At 35.2% G+C, this 21,064-nt stretch overlaps 1 protein-coding gene across 8 annotated transcripts in view; it reads left to right on the top strand.

The window, feature by feature from the left end:
* Positions 1 to 20,004, top strand: part of tead3b (TEA domain family member 3 b) — a 50,033-nt gene extending 30,029 nt beyond the window's left edge. The window contains exons 2-13 of one of the 8 annotated variants that reach the window (XM_081381243.1): positions 1,707 to 1,771; positions 2,121 to 2,183; positions 4,392 to 4,403; positions 6,851 to 6,979; positions 7,065 to 7,108; positions 7,195 to 7,251; positions 10,193 to 10,254; positions 10,370 to 10,506; positions 11,449 to 11,622; positions 14,665 to 14,808; positions 14,890 to 15,042; positions 17,342 to 20,004. In XM_081381243.1, the coding sequence (XP_081237369.1) occupies positions 1,707 to 1,771; positions 2,121 to 2,183; positions 4,392 to 4,403; positions 6,851 to 6,979; positions 7,065 to 7,108; positions 7,195 to 7,251; positions 10,193 to 10,254; positions 10,370 to 10,506; positions 11,449 to 11,622; positions 14,665 to 14,808; positions 14,890 to 15,042; positions 17,342 to 17,455 (1,154 nt within the window). In that variant the 3' untranslated portion in view covers positions 17,456 to 20,004. Of the gene's footprint in view, positions 1 to 1,706; positions 1,772 to 1,942; positions 2,006 to 2,120; positions 2,184 to 4,391; positions 4,404 to 6,850; positions 6,980 to 7,064; positions 7,109 to 7,194; positions 7,252 to 10,192; positions 10,255 to 10,369; positions 10,507 to 11,448; positions 11,623 to 14,664; positions 14,809 to 14,889; positions 15,043 to 17,341 lie in introns of all 8 variants that reach the window. The other 7 variants (XM_081381242.1, XM_081381244.1, XM_081381245.1 and 4 more) reach the window with 7 other exon arrangements.
* The last annotated feature ends 1,060 nt before the right edge of the window (positions 20,005 to 21,064 follow it).

The following is a 21,064-nucleotide window of genomic DNA, read 5'->3' as shown; positions in this document are numbered from 1 at the left end:
CCGTTCTTGTCTGTCAGTCATATAATGCAGGTCGATGGTCACTGTTTCAAAACACAAGCACAGAGTCCAAATTAAAACAATTCCCCATCGTCCAAATGAAACAATTCCCCATCATAAGTACACATTGATGGCCTAAGACACGAAACGAGCGGTTTGTGTGAGAAAACGAACAGTATTTATATCGTTGTTATCTCTTGAAAACAACACACGTCCAAATGATCTGACGGTGCGGGCGGGTATAGATATATTCATAGATGTCGCCTTGGCTACTGCAGTTCATTGGAACGAAACCGTAGCCAAGGCGACATCTATGAATATATCTATACCCGCCCGCGCCGTCAGATCATTTGGACGTGTGTTGTTTTCAAGAGATAACAACGATATAAATACTGTTCGTTTTCTCACACAAACCGCTCGTTTCGTGTCTTAGGCCATCAATGTGTACTTATGATGGGGAATTGTTTCATTTGGACGATGGGGAATTGTTTTAATTTGGACTCTGTGCTTGTGTTTTGAAACAGTGACCATCGACCTGCATTATATGACTGACAGACAAGAACGGTTTGACCTAAAAATATCAAAATTGAAACTACTGCGGAAACAAAGACACCTACATCTTGGATGCCCTTGAGGTAAGCTAAAACATATCAAAAATTAATTTCAAAGTGAACTATCCCTTTAAGTGAACAGAAACACAGTTGAGAAAGGAAACGCATCTGTAACAGTATATTGGATCTGAGGAGTTTTTAAAGTGATAGAAGCCTAATATTCCTGTCATTCATGTTAATCAAGCAAGAAAAGAGATATAAAAAATCTCTCACTGCTCTTGACTAAATCACTTTTTGTAAATTTAATAAGAACAAATGTATATTTAATTTACACAGTGAAGATCATGCATTGTTTTTTTTTATACATTTGATTACTTTATACAATTTATGTAGCGTTTCTTATTTAGCGCTTGAAGTTTTTCAGGTAGGTCTATTTTAGTTGTCTTTGTTTTGTTTTTTTGTCCTATTGCCTGTAATTATTTTATTTGTTCTTATTTTATCACTGACTGTTTATTTGTCTTCAGTAAGCTTGAGTTTTTATTTTTATTTTTTAAGTTAGGCTAGTATTAGTTTTTTGTGATACTGAAATTGGTGGTTTCTGCTTAAATTGCCATATTATATTACACAAAAATGTCGAATATAGAGCATGGTATATTCACACTACAATTTTTTATTTTTATTTTTGTCTTTTACAGTAAACAAAATCTAAGCAAACTCAAACCAAATCTTAAGTTGTTTTTAGAAAAATCTTACGGGGTTTAGTTACGTTTTTTTAACCTGAATAATGATGCTGTGAAACTTTAATAGCCAATGAATTAATATATATAATGTTCACATGATTACTTTATGCATGTTATATAGAGCATTCAGAATGGTCACTTTTTTATCCTTGTTAAAGGTTTTACAGATAATGCGTTTATTACCACATGACTGAGTGCAGTGGTAATAAAATGGTCCAGTTTAAAGCTTGTTTTTTCCCCCATCGTTTGAAGGCAAATCTAATATAAAAAGGCAAAAACTTTACTTCATGAGACTGAAAACCACAAATAGAAAAGTAATGAAGTCTGCAAGTGTTGTTGAGAGATATATGCACCACTTTCATTGCTTTTGTCGCCACCTTTTGGTGACTGAAACTTTAACTTTTTCCCCCCCCCTCAGGTCGCAATGAGCTTATTGCCAGATACATCAAGCTGAGAACAGGCAAAACCCGCACACGAAAACAGGTATTCAATGTTCACACAACATGCACTTTATATATGTATACTACTGATCACATTAAATATTAGTTTGCCTTACAACAATGGGATTTAATGACAGTTTTCAGTTGTAGGTGAAATAGTGTTGTGATGTGGCTGTGCATGTGTTTTTTGTTAAACTGTCTCAAAATTCTTCAGGTGTCTAGTCACATACAGGTGTTAGCACGGAAGAAAGTTCGAGAGTATCAAGCAGGTATAAAGGTAGGTTTGAAACGCAGTGGCGCATCGTTTCCCTCTTTGGTTACGGCGTCTCTCTCTTTCTCCTCTTCTACCTCCTCTTTTTCTTTTCTTCCTCTTTGGCTTTTCTGTTCTGCAGGTTTCTAGCCATTTGCAGGTTCTTGCCCGGAGAAAATCTCGCGAGATACAGTCAAAGCTGAAGGTATGCGCTTTCCTGCGGGTGGGGCGGGGCTTAATGGCATTTGCCTTTGCACAAACCAATGAGAGATCGCTGTAAGTTCCAGGAATCTGTTGGCTGAATGAAATCCAGAGACACGAGTGTTTGCATCAGTATTTGGTGAAAATACTAAGATAGAAGTGCTACGGAGGCTCAAACCTGTGTCGAGTAGCGTAGTGCTTTGCGTTTGGTGCTGCTGAATGTCATAGAGGCTGAAAGTGCATGATTGGCTGAGATCTTTGCCTGTTGGCTTTCCTGAGGCTCACTGTTTTCTCAACCTTCCTTTCCTTGCATCCAGACTCCATGTGTCTGTCACCAATACACAGTTTTCACCTGTAAAATCTAGGCCTGTCATGATGAAACTACTTTTTTGTGGATATTAGGGATGCAGGATATATCAGCCACCGTATCGGTATCGGACAATATATGCTAATTTTTAATGTTATCGTTATCAGCCTGATAAGAAAATGTGTCCGATATGTTAAAGCCGATAAATAATTAATTATTTCCTTCAGCTGAGACTCTTCAGATTCGCACTGTTCACCATGATGGCTTTAAATTGCTTGAAATATGATTGGAATCACTTCAAATAAGGAAAATACAGTTATGTGCTGCGATATCGGCTTCATAAAATTATAATGAGAACATTATAATTGTGTTTTGGGATATGGCTTTTAATAGTGAAACTTTTGTTTTTGTAATCAGGCTCTCAAAAAGTAATTACAAATTTGGATTTAGATTTATCGGTCAATATATCGGTTATCGGCTTTCAAATGTAATGAGTTATCGGTTATCGGTATCGGCCAAAATCTTCATATCGGTGCATCCCTAGTGGATATATATTCATAATATATAATATACATATAATATAACAGCATAATAATGCAAGTAGGCCTACACAGTTTCAAATGACAAACAAACTTTTAATTCTTAAGAATATTTAGATACTAGAATGGACTACTTGCACAACTACTTCAGCGTGCTACTTATAACATCTCAGGAGTTTCTGGTAACAGCGTTCAGCGCACCTACATAAATGAGAACGCAGATTATTACTACATTTTATGGCTGTCAATTCATTAAAACAATGTATTATGTTCTCTGCTTTAACATGAGTTTTCTTGAACCTGCTGAAATGTTTCTATAAATATTCTTTCCAACTGTGCATTCTGCATAAAAAAACAAATATATTTCCCCACTAACCTGCAGCAGTCCATTGCTCATCTTCTCATTAACAGTGTTTTCCTCTTACTGATCATATTTCATACCTGTTGAGTTTACATTTTTAAATGTCCATATATCGTGCGACAAGTTGATATGTTGATTATCGTGACAGGCCTAGTAAAATCTGTCTGAGATTAGACAAAGTACTGCGGATTAGCGCTCGACCGAAATAATTTTTGTGCAGATTATGTTGTGATAAGGCTGACCGAGACTTAAACTTGTTGAAATTAAATTAAATCTTATTAAAATGAACTGGCCTGGCATATAAATGAATAGGTCTGTTAATCATTAAAAAAAAACAATGTTTTACAGAACTTACTTTTTTTAAATTGTGTGTTAATTTGGAAAAACAACGTTTGAATAAGATCCCGACAAAATGACTTGTTGTTGTTGTTGTTGTTGTTGTTGTTTTTAGAGTTTTTTTTGTGTGAAATTAAATTGCATTTGTGTGAAATTGCATAAACATAATTTTCACAAACATAATGAATTCTAAACATTAATATAACGAATTTGCATTAATTGCAATGCAGCGTTTTTGACAACTTTTTCATGTTTTATTCTGGTTGCATTTTAGATGTTAGTGTTTAGCGCCACCTGCCAGTGTATACATGAACTACAAGACAGCAGTAAATTCTTTTCAGAAATGCACAGTATTTTTATTATGAGTGCTTATTAGATATGTTTTTGTTCAGGTAGATTTTGAAAACATTGAACAAATGGACTTGCAGTATGTGGTACGTTTTTGTGCAAGCTGTTCATAGGCGCATATTTTCTTTAAAAGAAAAAATCACACTTACAAACCATTTTAAGTGCTAGAAGATAGTCCCAGAATATCTAGAATAGAATTGACTGTGACTAGTTTATGTAGTTAGTGTACATCCAAAGATTTTATTTTCTGTCAGAAACAATAGGTTTAGTGAAATTGCTCTCAAAATATTGTACTAATGGTCTTTCTTTCTTTTGATTCAGGCCATGAACTTGGTAAGTGTGGATTTGAATTGTGCGAATTATTGTTGACTTGATTTTTGCTTCGCTTTGCTTGGCTGTCCTGCACAGGTTCAGCTTACATTCAGCACTGCCATTATAAAGTCCTCTTCTCCGGCCCTGCGGTGTGCATAGATTGCTCATAATTCTTGTGTAAATAATGTGCCTGGCCGTTTTGCTCTCTGAAGTTTCCATGTCGTCCCTCCGTTTTATGATGTACTGCAGGCTCTATAAATTCAAGAAACTTAATTGTGAGCCACCACTTATTGTGGTCATGCTTCCGAGTCTTTTTATTATCCTCATTAATTTATTGTGATGCAAAGTGACATGCTTCACGCTCAGCCTTTGGAAAACAGGAATTTCATGCCAAACGTATAGTTAAATTCTGCTTTCATTTGTGAGGCTTGTTTTTGATGGGGCATAATTTAATATCCTTGATGAAGGATGTTTTAGGTGAATGACTGTGAGCTTAAAGACAGAACTTGAAAGTGGTTTGTTTGACGTATCCCTGGCTGTTGCTGTTGCTTTGTTGGCTGTGCTGTAATTGATATCTGTCAGATATCTGTATTGCTTGTGCTTTTTTCCTTCTCATTAAAATTGAAAACCAGAGATGCTAGTTATACATGATTTTGAGAGGCTTATAGAAAAACTGCATGTTCAATATCCAATTACAATAACTGATTATCAAAGTAGCCACATGATTATAGTGTTTGCAGGGCAGCACTGAATTGATGTTCTTTAAACATTATGCTTAGGGTTTTGTTCTAAACCACTACCTGAACTATTAAACTTTTGGGCTAAATTCAACCTGAACAGCTTAATGATAGTTTCAGCCTTAGATATGCTGTATAATTTTAATTTCTATAGACTTTATAGACCTACTTTTTGTAGGACTTGCATTGTTAGAATGTTCAGCGCTCTAAAAACGCTACCGACAGCAATGGCATCATCAAATTTGCATACTGACTTGTGATTGGTCTTCTTTCTGACGTCTGTTTGCACACTGTATTGATTTTTTTCTTGCATCCATTTAACCATCTAAATCCGCCTTTATGCTGCAGAGATGCAAGGATACGTGTTGATTTTCGTGTTCAGCTGAAAGAAAAGTCATGTGATAGGGCTGTCAAAATGGCTTAAAAACTAAATTCAAATTGTATACCTAAATATTACTAATATGTGACCCTGGACCACAAAACCAGTCACATGGGTCACAATTTTGAAATTGAGATCTATACGTCATATGAAAGCTGATTAAATAAGCTTTTCATTGATGTTTGGTTTGTTAGGATAGGCCGGGATGCAACTGTTTGAACATCTGTAATGTGTGGGTGCAAAAAAATCGAAACATTGAGAAAATCGCCTTTAAAGTTGTCCATTTATGTTGGCGATTGTGCTGCATTCACTCACAAAAATAAATGTTTTATATATTTACGGTAGGAAATGTACAAAGTATCTTCATGGAACATGATCTTTACTTAACATCCTAATGATTTTTGGCATAAAAGAAAAATCTATATTTTTAACCCATACAGTATTGTTGGCTATTGCCACAAATATACCCGTGCGACTTATGACTAGTTTTGTGATCCAGGGTCACATATTCTAATTATATTTTAACTTATAAGGCATAATTTCAGTTAGGGGAAAAGCTTTTGGCTTGTCTCCTGAGGCCACAAGAGGGCGCAATGAGCAAAATATTAATGCATCGCATTAAATTGTTTATTCAAAGCAATGAAATGAAAGCAGGACTGTCTGTACAAAAAAGTGCATAACGTTTAAAATGACGTCTGCAAATCAAATATAATTCTGTAAATTGCATAAACAATTATGCATTTATTCATAGCTTAATACAAAGATACAAAGCGCCGATCACACAAAGTACTTTTTTCAGATGCAGTGGAATGGGAAAAACCCACAATGTTTTTTAAAAGTTGAACTTCTTTTAACTTTACGTAGCATCTCTGAGTGCAACGTTCAAGGATGTCCATCTAGCGCTTGTTTCCATAGAAAACAATGGAAAAGCAGCACAGAAAATGCTTTATGTACGAACGGGTTTGGTTATGGTTTTGACGCATTGAACTTCTCTATTTATGCAATGTTTTGAATAAACAATGCAGCGGCATCTTTCGAATGTGGATTTTTATTTCAAATTCGACATATTTTAAATTCGCATTTTAATTTGACAGCCCTAACACACGTGAAGCCTTAAAACATCAACTCACCCGAAACTTTAACACATTTCTTTTGCTGTCTTGCAAACACTGGAAATGCGAATCATTTGGTTCTCTCTGATTTCCTATTATTTCCCCTTTCTCTAATGCTTTTATCTTGCTTTGTCATAAATCAGCAGGCTGCTTTGCATTAAAATTAACAGTAAAATTGCCATGAATTTTTCTGTATTTTCTCCTGGTTTATTCCGCTCACGTGGGTCTCCGTCTCCTCAGGATCAAGCGTCCAAAGACAAGGCTCTCCAGAACATGGCGGCGCTCTCCTCCGCTCAGATCGTGTCTCCGAGTCTGATCAAGACCTCTCTTCCTCCTCTTCCACAGTCCCCTTACCCTCCATCTGCACGAGTACGCTTCGGATGCTTACTTCCACTTAAAACTATTCCAACAAATTATGAAGTGATTTGATTGTTTTCGTTGTTTTGTTTTCCAGTTCTGGCCGACCCCCATCCCGGGTCAACCTGGACCCTCTCAGGAGTGAGTAACTCATGAACTCATACATTGTGTTTCTCGGTGTGTTTGTGTATCTGGCATATTTAATGGATCACGTTTTTATGTATCAGGCTGGTTCTTAAGCACAACCCAGGGAGAAGTCCTGGGCTTGGCCGCACCAGCTACGCGTAAGTTCCCTCCACAGAGCTTGAACTGATGTTTAGCTAGCACTGCCTCACTGCTAGAGATGGGAATCGTGACGGATTGAACGATTGTAATTCAGGTTCCAGTTACACTTAACCAACTTAAGTCAAAATAGTGACTCAATAATCATGAGTTTGAGACGCTGTTGTTTTAGTATTATTTGGATACTATTATAGTATTTAGCATTTATTTAGAATTAGCTTTTATTTGTAAATTTTTAGTTTAAGTAAATGTATGTGCTTTTGTCATTTTTATTAATATTTTAAAATATTTTTATTCAGTCTTAATTTTTAAGCTTTTTATTTGAATGTTAGTACTTCAACTTATTTATGTCAGTTCGCTGCTAAGGCATCATCTCTAATTTTCATTTAAGTTTTGTAAGATTTTTGTCTAATATTTTTTTTTTTTCAGTGTTCAATTTCTATTTCTGAAAACCAAGAAATATTTGGGAACTCCCTGTGCTTGGAAAAACTAAACAAATGATTAAAATCATAATGTTATGGAAGCATAATATAAATGATTCGGGAACACTTTACAATAAGGTTGCATTAGTTAATGTATTAACTAACCATTGTCAATACATTTATTACTGTATTTGTTTATCTTTATTAACGTCAGTTAATAAAAATACAGCCGTTCATTGTTTGTTCATGTTTACAGTGCATTAAATAATGGTAACAAATACAATCTTTGATTTTAATAATGTATTAGTAAATGTTCAAATTAACATTAACAAAGATGAATAAAGGCAGTAGAAGTGCAGTTCATTAATAGTTCATGTTAACTACTGTAGTCAACTAATGAAACCTTATTGTAAAGTGTTACCAGTGATTCTAGTTATGCTTAGAATCTAAGAATAAAATATTTAATTGGCTAGAGATTTCTATTTGTAAGTACAATGTTATTGAACGATCAACTGAGAAAGTAATGTAAATTCATTGGTTAAATGTGTGGGGAAAAGATTTTCCTAGTTGACTGTTAGTTGTTCAATCAAGCCATTAGTCGTGAGAAATACATTTATATATGTTAACGTTAATGCGAGCGGCCATGTAAAGCGGCTAACGTTAGGTTACTACTTACAAGTTTTAAATGATAGATCATGTTTAAGTTCGCATATCACCTTTTTGTGGTCATTCTTTACCATCTCGATATGTTCCCACACTTTGAATTTTCCTGCCCGACATACTGTATTACCACATTAGCCGTGTTAACGATCTGTCACTAGATGACTTCGGCAATTTCTGTGGATTTTTTTCGTTGACCAAGCCGATTAACACATAGTTGACCATTACGCCCCTTTCACACCGAGATTCCGGAAAATATACGGATAATGTGTCCCGGGATGGTTTGATTTTGGTTCATTCACACTGCCGGTGATTTTCCGGAATCTGTGAGTGCGTTCTCACACATCCCGTAAAGATCCCGTTAAGACACGTGACGTCAGGATGTGTTGTGGAAAGGCCAGTCTAATCTTCCGCTACCGCTCTTTCCATTGTAGACGTGCACTTGATGGATATTTTTACGCAGCGATATTCTTACTAATAATCTGTGCTTTCGTTCTCGAGAAACCACGTCTGAGCATTTTTTTCCCGGATTCAGTCGTACACTAACGCATCGCGTACCGTTCCACAAAGCTGGCGAACGCTCTCAGCTTCAGCGCGGATAGTAAGGAGCTCCTGGTCTCGGCTTCATTCCAGTTTGCACACATTTTTTCGTTCTTTCTTTGTTGATGACGAACACAAACTTTCTTCTAAGAGCAACAAAACACACTTTTACGGCATTGGTCCTGGATTTTGTTCACACAGGGCACGTTCCGGGACCAATCCCGGCAATGTTACTAGGTCCCCATCACGGCATCGATCCCGGCATTAATCCCGTAACACGTTTGCGTTCACACAGAAGGCACTCTAGCATTTTCCCGGGATCAGCGCGCTGTGTGAAAGGGGCTTTTTAAAAGGCTGCCCTAACTATTTTATGATGGCCACTCTTTCTCATCACATTCGGATCAAATTTCAAGCTCACAGCTGTGATAAAACTTGGTTAGATTTTACTGTAGATTCAGAAGCGGTGCATTAAAATTCCCATTGCTTCGCTTCCCAAATTTTGATTCCCAGTCTTATTCATTGGCAACATGCTAAACGAATTCCTCTCTACATCATGGGCTCTGTGGTCTCAAGCCTCTGTTGAGATCTCTCGAGCATGTGTGTTATCAGACGTGAGCCTGCGCACGTGACTTTTGCCATGTTGCACTCGCTCACTGAAGTAGGTGAACTTACGCTTAGCTGATACGGCCGAAACGAACAGTTGTGGGATAAGTGAATTTTCAAGGTGTGAAATATACCACCTTGTATACCAACCAAAAACATTTCAGTGCATAAGAAAGGGTTCCCACAGTCATGGACAACAAGAAGATAGCAGGGAATTTGTGTTTTGTAGGACTTGAAAAGTTATGGAAATTAATTAGTTAGTCATAATATACAGTATACCTGGCTTTTTGTTCACTGTCCTATGTATTAAACGGCTATATACCGAATTAATAAATGTATGGACAAGAAATATTTGATTTAGTTTCAGAGATATTTTTTAATAATATAAGTCATGACCATTTCTGTAATTAATAAACATTTTCTAGCTATGCTCTGCTCTAATCAGCTAGATATTGCTCTTGTCTAGCATAAAACTTGTTTATAAGCCATAGTGATATTCGATTTGCGATTCTTTTGAGTCAGTTCTTTCCAATTGATTCATTTGAACTGATCAAGTCTAAATGATTGATTAACTAATCAATCTGAATCAAAAGTAGTCAAACATGATTGGAAATGGTCAGAAACTGTGGGAACCCTAATAAGAGAATGTTTAACCTAAGTAAATAACTTTAAATAATAACTTGAATTTGATTCTAACAAATCCTGAATACTTTTTCAGCATCAAGCCATTTGCACAAACTTCTTACCCAAACCTATCAGGACCTGTTCAACCCTTATCATGTAAGTGTACTAGTACACTAGTAGTCCATTTCGAGCACAGCTCACGCCTGACACCATTTCTTCTCGGGGTATGTCTGTGGTTGAGTCTAACTGGCGCCCCCTTGTGTTTGTCCAGCATACGAGCCTCTGGCCCCTCCCCCCCCGCCGGTTGCCACCGCAGTGCCCGTGTGGCAGGATCGCACCATCGCCTCCTCAAAACTGCGTCTTCTGGAGTACTCCGCGTTCATGGAGGTCCCGCAGGACCAGGACTCTGTGAGTAGAGACGAGCTCTCGACCCACATGTGCTTATCCACAGAGGAGAGGCTGAAAAGTAGTGGAAATGCTTTTGGTTTGCATTCCTCTCATTTAAACAAAATTTTTAATTTCATTTCAAAAGTATATTATCATTATAACAGTTTTGAGTAAAAAGCTGGATTAACATGAATTTCATAATATTTGGATTGCCTTTAGCTTTGGAGGTGACATTATGTATAATGTTGTTTAGTTAATTCATTTGTTTTTATACAGTAAAATGTTATTTTGAATACTCATAAAGTCTATGATAAAAATCTTAATTTTTGTGCTTAAATTGTCATCAGAATGCATAAATAAATGTATTAAATTTTTATTTATTTTTTTGCATAAAGAAATGTTGGTAACTCTTTACAATAAGGTCTCATTTGTTAACATTAGTTAATGCATTAACTAACATTAACTATATTTTAACTGCATTTATTATCCTTTGTTAGTTAATACATTTTTTACATTTATGTGTATTAGCTAATGTTAATAGATCAACTTTTGATTTGAAAATGTATCAGTAAATTCTGAGATTAACATTTGCTAAGATTAATAAATGATGCAGAAGCATTGTTCATTGTTAGTTCATGTTAAGTAATGTAGTTAACTAATGAAACCTTATTGTAAATCGTTACTGAAATATTTTTATAATAATTTTTCTTTGATTTTGGGGTGAAATATGACCTGGACGTATTCCTAATGATTTGAAGATATTTTAATTAATTCAGTTGTTTTTGTAGCACATTAAATTTTTATTTTGCATCCCTCATTAAAAATTAAAAGACAGATAAAGCAGATGGGGTGTATAGTTTAGCACTTTTATTAAAACCAATAGTGAAGTTGCATACAGAAATACAGACTACTCTTAAATGAAATTAACTTTAATAACAATATATTTTGCATTTCTGTTTACAGTACAGCAAACACCTGTTTGTTCACATTGGCCAGACCAACCCTTCCTACAGCGACCCTCTGCTGGAGGCGGTGGACATCCGACAGATCTACGACAAGTTCCCTGAGAAGAAGGGAGGACTCAAAGAGCTGTACGAGAAGGGCCCTCAAAACGCGTTCTTTCTTGTCAAATTTTGGGTGCGTCACATCAGATACATCTAATTTAGAGCTGCACGATTCTGGGTAAATTGAGAAGCGTGATTTTTTTTCTATTTTATTTTTTTTAAATCTAGATCAATTCTGAATAGAATAAACAAAATAACATGATTTACTAGAGGTTCTGACAAAATATTAATCACTGATTTCGATTCACAAGCTTGCAATTCGATTCGATTCAATATTGATTATTTTGGATATCAGGTACAATACATGGCAAATTTTCTCAAAAAAAAAACAAACCTCTTAACTAATGCTGTAAACTATGGGAGTTTATGGTCACTGGATATGGTTTTTCTGAAGTAAATGTGACGTTACATGACATTGTTTACAAGCTGATTTACTGACGTCTTTCCACGGTTGAAACACTGATTGAGCGATTCCATGTCACATGATACGGATTTCGATAAGTTGTGCTCTATCTTTTAACACACTTTCAGATGCTCATTCATGTTTATTTCGCGCGGAAACTGGTATTATTAAGGCGGAAGAGAAGATCATGTGCTTCTCTTGAGCAGAGCCAGAGCGATCTCACGCACAGCGAAAAAACGGTATTTATGTTTTTGAATTTCGTAAGAAAATGGACGTAATTTGAAATCTGAGACTTTGTTTCATATCAATAGTAACAAAGCACAAAGATTATTGCGATTTATTGGATGGGATGCGCGCTACAATGTTACATTCATTCATTCATCAACTGAAAACAGGATGACTAATCGATTCTTAGGATTTAAGAATCGATATCTGTTTGTAAAAATGAGAATCGTTTAAAATCGAGAAATCGATATTTTTTACCCAGCCCTACTATATATATTCTCCCACAATTCTTAATAGACTAAACAAAATAACATGATTTACTAGAGGTTCTGACAAAATGTTAATCACTGCAGTCTATTTAAATAATATTTAATTTGAATAAAAAATAAATAAATAAATATATATATTAGTGGTGGGCCGTTATCGGCGTTAACGCGCTGCGTTAACGCGAGACTCTTATCGCGCGATAAAAAAATATCGCCGTTAATCTATTCCCCAAGTTGGGTTGGGAGATGGCTCTACTACACAAGCTATGATGACGCAATCTACCCGCGGCCGCGAGGTAAACCCGGCTGCAACGCATATTCGTCGTCATCTTAAGTAAACACGGCTGAAAGTGAAAACTGCAACGTCCATTATTTGGACTTGGTTCGGATTTAAGCCGTCCGACAAACAGCAGCAAACTATCCGAGTGTGTGGGGTAACGGTTCGGTAAGTTAACACACGACTAATCCGTTCTACCACCTCAAATTCAAAACGAAACTGAAACTGATATCACTGAATACCAGCGCGCGCGTATTATTCTCAATCCAATATATCTTAGTGGTGTAACGTTAACACATAATCTCTGTCTACGCCCGATTTAAAGAATCGTTGTTGTGTTTCTTTTTAACTGAAAAGACATCAGTTAGACAATATTATAACTTTAAATTTGGGGTTTCATAAGCTCAAAGCTATAATAAACATTAGACCTACTTAAGATCTCTGCAGCTAGTGTACTTAAATTTTATTTATCAGCAAAATTATGTTGTATACTTACAGTTTTGCACAATATATTTTCTCAAAACTACATATACCCTTTAAAAAAAATGAGCAGTTGTTTAGCAGGGTCTGTGTAACCTGTTCTGTAATGGTTTTATTATAATATACTGTATGTCGTTATCGCAAAAGGCTGCAATGTATATCAAAATATAGATTTTAGGCCATATCGCCCATCCCTAATTGATAGCCTATAGTAGTTGATAATAACATAGGCCTATGTTGCCTATGGACGGTAACAGTACAGAAGTAACCTTTTACAGTCTATGAGTAGAACAGCTTTCTCAAGCAGTTTGTGATGCATTTTGGAAACAGTTCCTGAGATGAGCCCCTGGTCTAATGCGCCACCTGGCTTGAGAAACCCGTTCTCAAAGACTTAGCCTACTTTTATAGTCATTATTTGGGTAGCACGCATATTCTGAATGCCTTCGGCAGAATTCAAATGAGCCATTTTATTCTAGATTAATCTAGATTAATTTCAAAATTAATCTAGATTAATCTAGATTAAAAAAATTAATCTATGCCCACCTCTAATATATATATATATATATATATATATATATATATATATATATATATATATATATATATATATATATATATATATATATATATCTGTTTAGTGAGTGATTCAATGACTCGCTCATAAAGACTTCACTTGTTCCATTACTGGATCGATCAGCGTTTTTTAAAGAAAATCTTGAACGAATGATTCAGTAAGAAATAAAAACATTTCAGTCACTCAGCGCCACCTACTGGTGTAATGATGTACTTGATACACTCTTTATTTAAAGCATCAAGTTACTTTCAAAAAGTGATTTACTCTATTTTGCTCGCTACCGTAGACATCAGTTATATCCAAACTATAAACTTTTATCCCAGCACTTCTGTAATAATTAAAATTATTGTAACACAGAAATAATGATACTGTGAAAAGACTGATTGTGCAGTCGTTTCATTCCTATAGATCGTATGTAGCCCCGCCCCTTTTCAGCGCTGCGCTCGTTGTCTTTTGTCTTCCGGTCTGTATTTTCACAGCGATTTTGCGTGTGTAAAATCTTCCCGGTCGACTGACATTTGTTAAGACATCTGCTTTAAACATTACAATCCTCATGATAACTTTCGTTAACTTTACATTAAGTAAATCCACTTCAAAAGCTAATTATTCCTCGACAGCAAAGCCATAGAAATATACAGAGCGACTGCAAAAACGGAAGGTCAAAGACAATATAATAAAGATGGCGGCGCCCTCGTTTCTCTGGCGCATTAGGGATATACATGCCAACGCCGATTTGAATGTTCGTTTTGATCGTACTTGTCAAAGGTTTAATAGACATAGCCAAATCATTGTCATTTAGAGTACTCAATCTTTTAATGATAAATCGTGCAGCTCTAATCACATTCATGTGAATATTGCAGCGCTACAGTACTGAGTGTATTATTCCTCAGGCGGATCTGAATAACAGTGGCGTCCAGGATGGACCGGGCTCCTTCTACGGAGTCAGCAGTCAGTACAGCAGCTCAGAGAACATGACCATCACCGTCTCAACCAAAGTCTGCTCCTTCGGGAAGCAAGTGGTGGAGAAAGTGGAGGTGAGTGTGATCGCCAACGCCGTTAAAATGACTGAAAAGTGCTAGTGCTTCTCTTTTAAAAAAGCCTGTTTGGATTTACAGACGGAGTTCGCTCGCGTTGAGGGAGGGAAGTGTTTGTATCGCATCCATCGCTCTCCCATGTGCGAATATATGATCAACTTCATCCACAAGCTCAAGCACCTGCCTGAGAAATACATGATGAACAGCGTATTAGAAAACTTCACCATCTTACAGGTAAAATGCCCAAGAATATTCATAGTTGATTTTGAATGTTTATATTTATCTGTATTGTTTTATAGCGTTCATTTCCACCTAAAGAAATGAAAAGTATTTTTCATAACATTTAAAACGAGGCATTAACTGAGAATTAATATATAGTTTGTCAGATATTTTTTTCTGTAATTTATGGGAAACATAAAATTATAAATATTTATCTAGTAAAATTTGCAAAACTAACATTTATTTAATTATTTTAATAGACCTGCTGTCTGTCATTTGTATATTTAATAAGAATCAATTTATATTTAATGCATACAGTGAAGACTATGCAGTGTTTTATTTTTATTAGGGCTGTCAAGTGATTACATTTTTTAAATCTAATTAATTACACGATGTGCCGATTAATTAATCGTAAATTAATCACACATTAAATTTGGCTGAGAAATGACTCCCAAAAGATACTTTAAAGTCATTATTGTGTTAAATGAGAAAAGCATCAAATAGACACTACAAAAGTTTAAAATATATATATTTTATTTGATTCAACATTTTATTACGCTTAAACTTTCAGGCTTCAACGGCCAAGATAGTGAGTAAATTACGTTTTTTTTTTTTTATGGAAATATGAAATATTTTATTTATTTTTTATGAAATGATACTTTAATTAAGAAACTAAAACTACCAGTAGGTGGCGGTAAATGTCTAAAGAAATAAGTCACAAATGAGTCATTCATTCATTCGATTTGTTCAAATGGTGGATTCATTCAGGAATGAAGTAATTAGGCTTGTTCGACTTCATGCAGCTCTGCGCAGGCCGATCGGCGGCTGACTTGAAGCAGTGCATGCCGGTTAGAAATTTTGTCCGACTTGATCCAGCGCTGACGCCACGTGACTGTGACGTGTGCCATCAAAGTACCGCGAGAGCGATTCGAGAGTAGTCGAAGAACTCAGCCAGCGCAGCTTCTCAAGAGCGGCTGCACTGGGCTGCAGGAGCTCTGATGACGACACAGCTGTTCCACGATTGGCCGGATTCACCGCATGACAACGATCACATGTGTTGCGTGTTTATTCAAACACCTTTAGTTCCTCTAAAGCGCACAAATCAGTTTTTTATAACAGTAAACACTCTTTTCATGTAGTTGCGATGTTATATTGTGTCATGTTTATCAAAATAAAACTGATTAAAAAACGTAGACTCCACTTCATTGATATAGCTTATGTTGAACTTTATTCTTGTTCAAACAGACAATGAAAATGTCTCTAAAACATTATTTGGCAAATATTGCATTTATTTCACTTCAGCTGTGGTAAAGTATGCAAACACCACGTGAGCGGTCACTACGGGAACCAGAAAGTGTCCGACTTCACATCTCCGTTTGCAGCTCCTCCCCGCCTGCACGCGGCTACTCTCGCCGATCGGTTACATCCAGCCGCAGCCGATGTCGAACACACCTAATAGCTCTCTTTCTGCTTGAATGGGCCTTTGAATCATTAGTTCACCCGATTGATTCACTCAAAACACAGATTCATTCAGAGACGAAACCCTGCCGTGTGTTGCTCGGAGACGCACAATCGTTCTGGCTTTATATGTAATATTTTCATTGGCAAAACTGAGCAATAGCAGACATTATTGTGTCTAAATATAACACAATATTGAATTGTATTTATTGAACTGTTGTATAAAATCACAATTCCAAACGTGCTATTCGGGACGAAAACAGTAATTATGTGATATTTCTTAACTATGTCATGATATAACTAAAGGTCTAAAAAATCTATAAGGTCGTTGTAACTGCATTCAATAGGCTCCACCATGCAGAGAGTTGTTGTTAGTCATCAATCAACTGTATGAAATGTAAGATGAGTCAAGTCAAGTCAACTTTATTTATATAGCGCTTTTCACAATACAGATTGTATCAAAGCAGCTTCACAGTATTAAATAAAATAGTACATCAGTGAGTGTGTTAAATGCGTTAATAATTTAAACACGTTGACTTTACCCATAACTAATTAATTAAAATAATGAATTAAATAAGTTATATTATACCAAAAAAAAAAAAAAAAAAAAAATATATATATATATATATATATATATATATATATATATATATATATATATATATATATATATATATATAATTTTTATTTATTTTTTTTTTTTTTTATTGTTGAAATAAGATTTTGGTCATATCGCTCACACCTAAATGTGTGAAATAAACATTACATGTTTCTTTTTTAGAAAATGAAATCAGTGTTTTATATTTCTGTAATAGAAATTCTCTGCATTTTTTTGTCTTCTCTGTTTGACTCGCAGGTGGTGACCCACAGGGAAACCCAGGAGACACTACTGTGTATAGCCTTTGTATTTGAAGTGTCGACAAGTGAACACGGGGCACAATACCACGTCTATAGGCTCATTAAGGACTAGCACGACCGCGAGCTGTTCTGTCAACAGACTTCTGTTGCTTTGCACAGTCCCTCCGTCACACATATGGAGGAATATGCCAAAATTGTCCAAACATCGGAGGAATACGCCAAAATGTTACACAAAACCAAAAGTTTTGCTTCTGTTCTGATCCGGGGTGCAGAATTTTGATTGAGTCTTTGAGGACATAAAAAAATATAGTATTACTCTGTTTTAAAAAAAAAATAAAACTTTTTTGTATTTGTTTTTAAATGCCTTAAATACAAAATGGGTCACATTGGTTTTGTTGCATATACAGATCATAGATGTCTTTTTAAGCTTTGTTGTGTCTCCATAGAGGGAATGTGAATGTGTGGATGGGAAAGAATGTCATGGAAGACAATGTGTGCCGTTTATAAGTGGTGCATGCAGCATTTTACAGTGATATAAGAAGGGTGAATCTCATGAAGAAATCTCATTTTACTCTTAAATCAAAAGGTAAAAAATATACAATATGCCTATTTTGAATAAAGGCTGTTTTTAGGACTTTTTTTGTTGCATTTTGACATTATTTTAATAAAGCATGTTGCCTCCCTAAATTCTTATCATCATAATGCAGCAGAAAATGCTGTTCTCATTACTCTAAGACACTAACATAAATCATCCTGTTTGAATGCAATGATTTTTGTTGAAATAGCATAAAGGCAGTACTATTATTACTAACATTACATTACTCAGAATTGGGAGGAAATGTGTTCAATTGTTGTCATAATGCAATAAAATTATTACTTTATGCTATATATATCTCTATCTCATATATGTATGAGAAGAATTTTGTTTTTTGTTTTTTTTTGAAAAATTACTTTTGATTTTGGGGTGAAATATGACCTGGACATGTTCTCGACAGGTTTCATGAGATTCACCTGATATGTAAATGAGGACCAGGTCGGCCAGCAGAGGGTTTACGTTCATTTTTTTTACTAAGACAGGCTTACTGAAAACACACTGCAGTTTGAAAGCCTTTTCCTGGCCTTAAACCAAATAACATAAGATTTCAGTTCTGCAGATGCTAAAAATGTTTTAACACCTGTCGTTTGAACAACAGAAAGAGGCGTCGGAAACCGTTTTGCAGGTACTAAAGTATTTCGAGTAGTTGACCCAAATGTTGAGTGCCTTTCTTCAAAGAACACAAGTTGATTGATACTCTGAAGTGCCTTGTGACTACCTCTCGACGTAAAATAGTAGGAATAGATAAAGCGATCAATTTATTTACAAAGTATTTGACTCTGCTGTTCATTGAAGCTTTCTCAAGATGCGTGATCTGAGGAAAGGTCCGATCGTTGAAATGTCAAGCCTGACGGTGAACAACGTGATCAATGAAACAATGAAAAGTGGCTTCACAGTTGCTGCCCATCGAGATTTTAAACGTTTAATCCTGGAACAATACCTCGATAGAGTTGCTTGTTTTTTTGTCTTTTTAAATCTGAGAATGTTGCATTTCTGTCTGACTTTCTGGTGCTTTAAACCCTCAAAAGAGAATGTTTGCATTTTCAAGCTGTTTCTTCTTTCTTTTATCTTCACCTTCACGTCATCCCTGCACTGTTTACCATCTCTCGCAACTACATTTACCTGTCGGATCCTTTAGTTTTGAGTTGAACGTCAGTGTTTTGTATTCCTGGTGTTAAAGTGTAAAAGGGAAAGTCATTAATTTCACCATGTACATCAACACAACTGTGTGTTATAGTTCTTATCTCTTTTTTTTAACTTCCTTTAGATGTAAAGTCGGTTTCTTTACAATTACTTTTGGATTACGTGAATGCACCAGGTGTTATGCATGTGTTTTTACAGAACTATGCCATTTTAACAGTGAGATCATGGGTATCTTTTGCTACTACTGAAAATCAAACCATGTTTATTTTCCCCATAGAGAGCTAAAAACTTGAATTTTTAGGTCTGATTTGATGTTTCAAATACCCGTACTTGATAAAGCCATGTAGCATTTTTGTTCCACTTGCCCTTTAAATTCAATAACAGCACAGTTTGTATGGAAAATGTTCTTGGGATGGTTTTTAGTCATGAGTTGGCACTCGCTGATAGCAGTTTTATGTCTAGATACGTTTTGAAGGTACTGCTAATTCTTGGGTACACCTTAAAAGCAGAAATGTAATGTATATTGGTACAATCTTAACCTGCATTTTCATGTTTGAACTTCAATGACGAGAGTTTCCTCAATTGTATTTTTTCTTACAGGCTTTTTGTTTCCATTTTTTTAATTATTGTTATTATAATTATTAATTTTATGTTTGCTCTTTGACTTTCGATTGATCCTATATGCATACATTGAAAATTTTGTGTGTTACTTCTGTTATTTTATGCCATAATCTAAGTGGTGTTGGCAAAAGCTTTCCCCTGTTTTTAACAGTTCGTTGTGGCCTTGGTTACCAATTGTGCATTGCAGTTATGTATCGAATATCTTCAATGTTAGGGGTTTGTACAATATAATCAAAACAATGTATAGCAATACCAATAAAATGGCATGGGTCTCCTTGGACCATATTTCTTAAAACACACTTACAACTTTGTAAAAGTTTCTTATTCTCTTTCACAGCAAAAATCTGAATGAACGACAGAATATATCAGAACAACTTGTGAGAGGCAGAATTAAAATGTTGATTGTGTTTTGTAATGAATTATCACCACTGCAGGTTTACTGACTGTTGAGAAAAAGATAGTATTCCTCTTACAAGAAAGTACTATGGTTTTTTTAATATATATTTATTCACTGTAAAAAAAAAAAAAAAAAGTTGCTGCCTTAAATTAAGTACAATCAACTTGGATGTTTTAAGTTTTATCAACTTAAATTACATTAAACTGACATGAAAATTAGTAGAATCTTGTTTAACTTACGAAAAAAAAAGTTTTTTTTATTTTTTAACTTATTTTGATGAGTTAAATTTTTCTCTAGAAAGTACTTTTTGTGTAAATATTTTAATTCCGAGGATTATTTTTGGCACACCCAAATACATTTAAAAAGATCTTAGTTCAGCGAAAAATGAAAATTCTGTCATCATTTACTCACCCTATATGAACTCTTCTGCTGAAAACTAAAGATATTTTGTAACCAAATGTGACCCTGGATCACAAAACCAGTCACGAGTCGCACGGGTATATTTGTGCTGTGGTACAATACATTGTATGGGTCAAAATTATCCATTTTTCTTTCATGCCAAAAATCATGAGGATATTAAGTAAAGATCATGTTCCATGAAGATATTTTGTAAATTTCCTACCGTAAATATATAAAACATGTATTTTTGTGAGTGAATGCAGCACAATCGTGGACATAAATGGACAACTTTAAAGGAGATTTTCTCAATTTTTCGATTTTTTTGCACCCTCAGATTCCAGATTTTCAATAGTTGTATCTCGACCAAATATTGTCCTATCATAACAAACCATACATCAATGGAAAGCTTATTTATTCAGCTTTCAGGTGATGTATAAAATCTCAATTTTAAATAATTGACCCATGTGACTGGTTTAGTGGTCCAGGGTCACAAATAGTTGATGGGCCCATTGACTTCCATAGTATTATTTATATATCTCATCTGTTTGGCTACAAACATTCTTGAT

The sequence above is a fragment of the Scardinius erythrophthalmus genome, assembly GCF_964197995.2.
Source record: "Scardinius erythrophthalmus genome assembly, chromosome: 12".
Taxonomy (NCBI): domain Eukaryota; kingdom Metazoa; phylum Chordata; class Actinopteri; order Cypriniformes; family Leuciscidae; genus Scardinius; species Scardinius erythrophthalmus.
Note: the sequence above shows the minus strand (reverse complement) of the source record. Positions and strands in the feature narration are given on the sequence as shown.